This window comes from Zeugodacus cucurbitae, chromosome 4 (assembly GCF_028554725.1).
Source record: "Zeugodacus cucurbitae isolate PBARC_wt_2022May chromosome 4, idZeuCucr1.2, whole genome shotgun sequence".
Lineage (NCBI taxonomy): Eukaryota > Metazoa > Arthropoda > Insecta > Diptera > Tephritidae > Zeugodacus > Zeugodacus cucurbitae.
The window spans coordinates 41,620,660-41,630,628 of record NC_071669.1 but is presented as its reverse complement, the minus strand read 5'-3'; the positions used below and the strand labels follow the sequence as shown (position 1 = coordinate 41,630,628).

The 9,969-nt window shown below is 39.1% G+C and overlaps 1 protein-coding gene across 1 annotated transcript; it reads left to right on the top strand.

Moving 5' to 3' along the window:
* The first annotated feature begins 8,990 nt into the window (after nt 1-8,990).
* On the top strand, nt 8,991-9,662 carry LOC128921647 (uncharacterized). The gene has a single exon (XM_054229798.1). It carries the CDS (start codon nt 8,991-8,993, stop codon nt 9,660-9,662), a length of 672 nt encoding a protein of 223 aa, XP_054085773.1.
* Nucleotides 9,663-9,969: the final 307 nt, after the last annotated feature.

The following is a 9,969-nucleotide window of genomic DNA, read 5'->3' as shown; positions in this document are numbered from 1 at the left end:
GAACCGATGAGATTTTGCAAATTTTATGCGTTTTTTTTTTTAAAAAAGTTATCAAGCTCTTAAAAAATCACCCTTTATTATTGTCCAATATAATTATTACATATTACATATAATTCCATACATATTACATATTTTTCACAATTTTTTTTTTCAAATTTTGTTTTTTTAATGCAATTAATTTTGAATTTAATTTATTTTCTATATATCAAAATGTCAGAAAACATATGATTGTGGCAGAAGAGCTTAAAGCTTTCGGTGTGTTCAATGCAATCCATTGTAGTACATTTCACAACACCAAAAAATTTCAATGGTTTCTAGAACTCTATTGTGGTATGGAACACCATTTGCTTTCAAATAAAATTCGGAAAACCGGTGATACACATATGGTTTCTGAAGCATACAACAATAGATACTACATGTCTGTCTCAGGTATTATGGTGTCAAGAAACACTTGTACCAAGTTTCATTAACATATCTCAATTTTTACTCAAGTTATAACTTTGGTATATATAAGCTTATATATAACTCGTTTAGTTTTAGGTCTTACAGACAACCGTTATGTGAAAAAAATATTATACTCTCTTTAGAAACTTTGTTGCGAGAGTATATAATGTTCGTTTGCACCCCAACTTTAACTTTTCTTCTTCTTCTTGACTGGCGTAGACACCGCTTACGCGGTTATAGCCGAGTCCAAAACAGCGCGCCACGTATCCCTCCTTCTGGCAGTTTGGCGCCAATTGATTATTCCAAGTGAAGCCAGGTCCACCTGGTCCTTCCATCGGAGTGGAGGTCTCCCTCTTCCTCTGCTTCCACCAACGGGTACTGCATCGAATACTTTCAGAGCTGGAGCACCTTCATCCATTCGAACAACATGTCCTAGCCAGCGTAGCCGCTGTTTTTTTATTCGCTGGACTATGTCTATGTCGTCGAATAACACATACAGCTCATCGTTCCATCGTCTGCGGTATTCGCCGTTGCCAATTCTTAAGGACCATAAATCTTCCGCAAAACCTTTCTCTCGAAAACTCCTAGTGCCGTCTCATCGGATGTTGACATCGTCCACGCTTCTGCACCGTAAAGTAGGACGGGAATGATGAGAGACTTGTAGAGTTTGGTTTTTGTTCGACGAGAGAGGACTTTACTTTTCAATTGCCTACTTAGTCCATAGTAGCACCTGTTGGCAAGAGTGATTCTGCGTTGGATTTCCAGGCTGACATTGTTATTGCTGTTAATGCTGGTTCCCAGGTAGACGAAATTATGTACAACTTCAAAGTTATGACTGTCAACAGTGACGTGGGAGCCAAGACGCGAATGCGCTGACTGTTTGTTTGATGACAGGAGATATTTCGTCTTGTCCTTTTTCACCACCAGACCCATACGCTTCGCTTCGAAAGCAGCTTTAAAGTCGACAAAGAGATGGTGTGTGTCGATCCAATTTCCACGGGTCTTCTCCAAAATTTGGCGCATGGTGAATATCTGGTCTGTTGTTGATTTTCCAGGTCTAAAGCCACACTGATAAGGTCCAATCAGTTTGTTGACGGTGGGCATTAGTCTTTCACACAATACGCTCGACAGAACCTTATACGCGATGTTGAGGCGGCTTATCCCACGGTAATTGGCGCAAATTGTGGGGTCTCCCTTTTTGTGTATTGGGCAGAGTACACTGAGATTCCAATCGTCAGGCATGCTTTCTTCCGACCATATTCTGGAAAGAAGCTGATGCAAGCACCTTATCAGCTTCGCCGCCGTATTTGAATAGCTCGGCCGGTAATCCATCGGCACCCGCCGCCTTATTGTTTTTCAAGCGGGTAATTGCTATTCGAATTTCTTCACGGTCGGGCAATGGAACATCTGCTCCATCGTCGTCGATTGGGCGCAAATCAGCGATATGTTGAAGAACCTCGCTTTGATGCGGTTTGTGGCTAGACGTTCATCCACCGGAGTGAATGCCAGGACTCGACGACGGAGTCTCTCTCCCACCACGAATCCCACACCGAATTTGCGCTCCTTTATATGGCCGCTGTAGTAGATGTCACAAGGACCCACCTTCTTCCGTCCTTGTCCCGTCCATCGCATTTCTTGGATTGATTGATGGGCAGAGGCATCTTCCCAATTAAGGGTCCGGACATTCCAGGTGCATGCCCTTATTTCCTAGTCCTTTAAACGTTTGCAGTGGTCGTCATCAAAATTGGGGTCTCTCATCCGAGGCTGTTTTTTCTTTTTCATTGGGGGGTGTTTTCATGTGGTGGGATGTCTGTTGGCTACACAGAGGATACTTGGTCTAAGACCGGAGGTCGTGAGCTGCTTGAGCCACATGTAAAAGAATCGTTCCTGGCCACTCCCAAGTGAATGACAGTCAGAAACTTTTCTCACTTACGTGAACTTCTACATTTGACTCCATCCCCCATTTTCTTACTTGTTTATAAAATTTTTCCCTATGAAACGAAAATCTTTTTTTATATTTTTGGAATTAAGACCTTTGAGTTTTTAAATCGTAAATTGTTATTTTGCACATTTCATTTACGCAACATCGAAGTCATTTCCACTTATAAGTAGCTTGAATAAAAATGTAAGTACAATGTGAAGTAATTCGGGTATGTATTCCGATTGGTGCGTCCAGACTTAGTTAGATTTCATTTCACTCATTGCGCAGAGTATGTTGCAATACTGAGTAACTTTTGCGGTTTTAATTAATGTATTATACATATATCTAATTGTTCACATGACATGCTCATATGGCCTTGTGACATCACCCACGCATCACATCTCAACACAACAGATACAACCCACACCACTACACACGCACGCATTATACACAGAATCTAACACCGCTCATCGTACAACACAACAACCACACGATCATCAACGAGTCGAGTGTGGTATTCACCACCAAAATCTTTAAAAGGGATTGATCCCAACGGGATCACACTCATTCGATTCCATCCGTGAACCAGAAGGTTTGGTAACTTTTTCGAGTTCGACATCATTTTGCGTTTCTACATGTCGTGTTACCAACTCGCAGTCGCAGTCCAACCAGGAGCAATCTTTTCGCGCGCTGTGTGTGTGTGTGGTTAATCATCCCAACATTTCTTCATTCTTTTTAAAATAAAAAATTAATAAACGAATTGTAATAAACGAATTATCCTCCATCAAGGAGAAGTGCAACTTATTTAAATTTACTATTTTCATATAATTGCGACGTTAAATGAGTACCACTAATATATAAATCAAGAACCCATGAAGGTGTCGGAATAAAACTTTACACAAATACTCTATATAAGGTCTATCACTCAGTTAAAAACTGTCGAAATGAGAGCAACAATTTTCAAGGCACCAGATATCGAAAATATCAGTAAATCTCTCAGATATTTTACAAAAATTTAGAGGGAATATTTCTCTTCTAATAATCTGTATGTGCGACAAATGGTTAAAATCAAACCATAACTTCTCCTAGCTCCAATTGACCAAATTATATGTTTTTCAAAAATACCGTGGGCCGTACATATCGGTTAATATGTAATGTGCAAAAAGTGAGCGTATTGTCTTGGATATAATGTATATAGATATATTTATTATATTTAAGAAAGTTTATTATTTTTAGAGACAACCGTGAGTTTACAGCCATAACTTATAATGTATCAGTATAAATTATTAATTTAGGAGTATAGAAATAGAGAATTATTTCAACAAAAATTGTGTTTGCAATTAAGGAGTCATATGTAGAAGTTCACGTAAGTGAGGAAAGGACAAGGACGGACGAAGGTGGGTCCTTGTGACATCTACTACAGCGGCCATATAAAGGAGCGCAAATTCGGTGTGTGATTCGTGGTGGAAGAGAGACTCCGTCGTCGAGTCCTGGCATTCACTCCAGTGTATGAACGTCCAGCCACAATCCGCATCAAAGCGAGGTTCTTCAACATATCGCTGATCGAATCACTCGCAACCAGATCGATCATGTTGTGATAGATGGACGACATGTCTCCAGTGTTTTTGATGTGCGTACGCTTCGTGGTCCCAACATCGACTCGGACCACTACCTTGTAGCAGCTAAGATACGCACCCGCCTCTGTGTAGAAAAGCGCACACGTCAACAAACACAAGGAAGGTTCGACATCGAGAAGCTGCAATCACAACCGACAGCCGAAAGATTTTCTACTCGACTTGCACTCCTGCTCTCTGAGAGTACTCATCAGCATCTCGGTATAAGGGAGCTGTGGAACGGCATATCAAACTCCTTACGTACAGCTGCAACCGAAATCATTGGTTTTCGGAAAAGTCAAAAAAACAGCTGGTATGATGAGGATTGTCGTCTCGCAGTGGAGAGAAAACAGACTGCCTACCTCGCAATGTTGCGATCGACCGCAACACGAGCGGGATGGGAAAGATACCGATAGCTGAAGAGGAAGCGAGACGTATTTGCAGACAAAAAAGAAAGAGGCCGAAATGCGTGAGTATGAAGAGCTTGACGTGCTGGCCGACAGAGGTAATGCTCGAAAATTTTACGAAAAGATCCGGCGACTAACTGAAGGTTTCAAGACCGGAGCACACTCCTGTAGGACCCCTAGAGGTGATCTAGTTGTTCATTTTTTTTATTGTTTATTTTACATTGCAACTAGTCTATATATATAAAAGAAAGTCGTGTTAGTTACACCACTTATGACTCAAGAACGGCAGAACAGATTTGGCTGAAAATTGGTAGGGAGGTAGCTTAGAGCCTGGAGACGGACATAGGATACTTTTTATCCCGTTCGACAGCGTTCCTCTGTGACTTGACATGAAACGTCAGTCACTATAAAACGTGGTATAACAAAAAAGAATCAGACTTGGAATAACAAAACGCAAATGACAGCTATGTAATTGACGTAAAATGACAGCTATGTAATGACGTATGGATGACAATTTGATATTTGTAAGAAATCAATATTAAAACTATTTCTATTAAATAAATAATTAACAAGTGGATTGAAGTGAAGTGAAGTTTAATTAATTATGCCGCGACCAAGACGATCGAATCTTTCCCGACAAAGCCGTAATGCAAGAAGAATACAAAATACTGCAAATGAAAGGACTGAAGAAGAACAAGAAATTGCACGTGAACAGCGCCGCAATAGTATGGCTCGACTTCGTGCTTCTCAATCACGAGAGCAAAGTGAAGCAGCCCGTGAAACAGCTCGGTTGGCAATGCAGAATCGTCGAGCGAACAACAGAAGTCAACAAATAGATAATTTGCGACGCAGAACAAGATATTTAGCTGATTTGAATCGAGCTGCGTTTCGATACGATTGCAGCAATGATTACAGCTTGCATCCCAGCGTTTGCATTGGGCAAATGGACGTTGTTTGCGAGTATTGTGGTGCATTAAAGTTTTCCGGAGAAACGCCTGGATTATGCTGCGTTAATGGTAAAGTGAAATTGCCAGTGTTGACTCCGCCACATGAGCCATTGTACTCATTGCTTTGCGGCGAAACACAAGAATCACGCCACTTTCTTGCAAATACTCGATGTTAAGACTAGCTGTGTCAAATATTTCTTACCGCTGGTGGGGGAAAATAAGTGATAGTCTAGCCTTATTGAGAAATTATTTCATTCTAGTTTTATTTTGGTTTTTTACTTACTTATATACAAATTTTAGAATTATCTTAAGAACTAATTATATGTGTATGTGTGTATGTATATATCTATATTTTATATGTTGCACGATAAGGGGTTATTTCAAATGCACACAAGCAATTGCCCCAATGTATTTTTATAACCAATAGGTTATCTTGTGCATACATATAAATATGTTTATTTATTAGTAGTTGAGTGCATGCGTGTTGCATATAGATGCATGCGTGCCTCATATAAATGTATGTGTGTTGCATGTATGCGTGCAACATATAATGTATGTTTGTTGCATATTAATGCATATATGTTTATGTGTTTATTTATGTATACAAATTTATGTTTTCTATGTAGCTCCTCGAATTTGCTAAGGCATAAAAGAATGCATGTTCAATGATATTTGAACACTCGAAAATACAATAGTTGTTTCCAAATGACGTCATTTGGGGCAGACATTATCGAAGAAGGAGGTTTTAATCCGACATTTAAGGTATTTATTTTTGTACTTACATAGAATGTAGTTAAAGAATAACTTAGTTTATCTATTGGTATGTATTATTCTACTCTCCTACAGAAAAAGTGTTTATAACCCAGTTAATACTGTCTGGTTTTTATTTTGTAGATACAAGGACAGATTCACCATCGAATTGGATCATTACTACCTTTCGAAGATACACAGAATAAATTTTTACAAATATATTTCATGGGCAACATGGAAGAACAACTTGATCGACGCCTAGGGATCAATGCAGGAATGAAGCGAGCAATTCTTCAAGACTTGCAGTGTCTGCTTCATGAACATCATGCGTTGGTCAGGTTGTTTAAGAGTGCTTTAGAGCGCATGCCAAATGATGACTATAAAGTTGTCATCAAAGCAGATAAACGACCATCTGGAACACACGAACGCATATTTAATGCTCCAACAGTAGACGAAGTTGCCATCCTGATTGTTGGTGAACAATTGGAAAAACGCGATATTGTGGTTACACGTCGCGATACTGGGCAACTGCAACAAATATCGGAAACTCATCGATCATATGACGCATTGCAATACCCACTGATGTTTTGGCAAGGAGAAGATGGATATTATTTTAATATTAAAATGATAAATCCATTGAATGGTAAAGTATCAGTATCTTAATAATGGTTAATGTCTGTATTATTTGCCTTTGAAATGGTTAATTATCAAATTTTTAATTTCAGGTGAAGAAACTACAAAGAAAGTTAGCTCAATGAATTATTATGCATATCGTTTGATGATTCATCAAAATGCTGACAACTATTTGCTGCGGTTTCGTCGATTGTTTCAGCAGTATTGCGTTGACATGTATGTAAAAATAGAAACGGAACGTTTAACATTTATTAGGTTGAACCAAGCCAAACTGCGTTCTGAGGAGTACATCCATTTACGTGATGCAGTTAGTACTGAAGGAAATGCAGCTAATATTGGTCGATTAACTATTCTGCCGGCGACGTACATTGGTAGCCCACGTCATATGCATGAATATGCACAAGATGCAATGACATATGTTCGTCATTACGGCCGGCCAGATCTCTTTATTACTTTTACCTGTAATCCAAAATGTATAGAAATTACTCAATTGCTGCTTCCCGGACAAACATCAAATGATAGACACGACATCACAGCACGTATATTCAGGCAAAAAATTCGGTCCCTGATGAACTTTATTGTTAAACAACGCGTCTTTGGAGATACTCGATGCTGGATGTATTCAATCGAATGGCAAAAGCGAGGCCTGCCGCACGCACACATTCTTATTTGGTTAGTGGAAAGAATTCAGCCTGACCAAATAGATGATATCATATGTGCCGAGATTCCTGATCATGAAGTCGATCCAGACCTACATGATGTTGTTACTACTAATATGATTCATGGACCGTGTGGTGCCATCAACCCCCAATCACCTTGCATGGTCGATGGAAAGTGCTCTAAACGATATCCACGGACAACGGTCGAACTGTCACAACGAAAGTGAAAAGAATGGATTTCGTTGTCGACAACAGTTGGATTGTTCCATATTTGCCACTTATTTCTAAAACGTTCAAGACACATTGCAACGTTGAATACTGCAATTCAGTTAAGTCCATAAAATATATTTGCAAATATGTCACGAAAGGCAGTGATATGGCGGTTTTTGGATTGCAATCCTCGAATGCCAACGATGAAATTTCACGCTATCAAGTTGGTCGTTATGTGAACTGTAATGAAGCGATTTGGCGTATATTCGCATTTCCCATTCACGAACGTCATCCTACTGTTATACATTTGGCGGTGCATCTAGAGAAGGGTCAACGAGTATATTTCACGGCTTCGAATGCTACGCAACGTGCTGAAACACCTCCAGCAACTACATTGACCAGTTTTTTTGCAATCTGCCAAAGCGATCAGTTTGCACGAACTTTGCTTTACTCGGAGATGCCACGTTATTATACTTGGAATGCTTCATCCAAGAATTTTCAAAGACGGAAGCAAGGTGATGCGGTTTCTGGGTATCCAGATGTGCGTTCTACTGATGCTCTTGGTCGTATGTATACAGTTCATCCAAAGAATGATGAATGTTTCTATTTGTGGTTGTTGCTGGTAAATGTGCGTGGGCCAACTTCATTTGAGACACTACGAACTGTTAATGGTGTAATATTCCCAGCATATCGTGCTGCATGTGAAGAATTGAACTTATTAGAAAACGATACCCATTGGGATACGACAATCGTTGAAGCCATTATCTCTGCATCTCCAAGTCAGATACGCACATTATTCGCTATCATAATTTCGACATGTTTTCCATCAAACCCATGTAACCTGTGGCACAAATACAAGGATAGTATGTCAGAAGATATTTTACATCAAAGTCGTGTCAGTTCCAGAAATCACGATATTGAGATGAGTGAGGAGATACATAATCGTGCTTTACTCTTGATCGAAGATATGTGTTACCTCATGTGGGGTAATTTATTAATCAGGTTAGGAATGCCAGCGCCAAATCGTGAAATGAATGACGCATTTAATCGAGAATTGGAACGGGAACGTGAATATGATCACCAGGAATTAGATTTAGTAGTTCAAAGGAATGTACCCCTGTTGAATTACCAACAAAAGTAAGTTTATGATACTTTAATGAAGGCAATCGCTGATGAAAATGGTGGTTTATATTTCCTAGATGCCCCTGGTGGAACTGACAAGACATTCCTTATGTCATTAGTTTTAGCAACTGTTCGGGCGAGATCCAACATAGCGGTTGCAGTTGCTTCTTCTGGAATAGCAATGTGGCTGCTAAGGATGCCGTACGGCTCATTCAGCATTCAAATTACCGTTAAATCTTCAAACTATTGAAGAACCAACGTGTAATATTGCAAAACACTCAGCAATGGCCAAAGTTTTAGCGACATCGAAAATCATCATCTGGGACGAATGCACAATGGCGCATAAACGTGCATTAGAAGCACTTAACCGAACATTAAAAGATTTACGCAATGACTCGAGATGTTTTGGAGGAGCAATGATTTTACTGTCTGGCGATTTCCGCCAAATACTGCCAGTAATTCCAAGATCTACGGTTGCCGACGAAATAAACGCTTGCCTCAAATCGTCAAATCTATGGCGCTATGTGAAGAAACTGCAGCTGACAACAAACATGAGAGTTACATTGCTTAATGATACATCTGCTGAAGATTTCTCGGAGCAATTGCTGACTATCGGTAATGGTCAAGTACCTGTCGATGAATCGAGCGGATTAATATCGTTTCCAAATAATTTCTGTAATTTTGTCTCATCAAAAGACGAACTTATCAACAATGTATTTCCAAATATTATTTCTAACTACAAAAATAATGAATGGTTGAGTGAGCGAGCAATTTTAGCGGCTAAGAATAAAGATGTAGATGACCTGAACTACATAATTCAAAATAAGATCATTGGAACAATGCATTCATTCAAATCTATTGACTGCGTCACAAATGAAGATGAAGCCACCAACTATCCAATTGAATTTTTAAACTCTTTGGACGTGCCTGATAATAAAACTCCCTTTTGCGCCTGATAATAAAACAAAAAATGTCATGTATCACAAGGTGCTTAAGTGAAGAGCAACCTATGTACTAAAATACAGAAATAATAATGAATGATTAATGTAGTTATTTAATTTTATTTTGTATTTTTTTCGAATAAAATAAAAAAAACTGCTTATTTATTGCCATTAAGGCGGAACAAAGTTCGCCGGGTCAGCTAGTTTTAAAATATTTAGAAAAGAAAGACTAACAAGCAACTTAGGTAGGATATAAATTATTACAAAATTACAAACATACTCTGAGAGTATTGGCTAATTTAATAGATCGCTGGGTTTTACG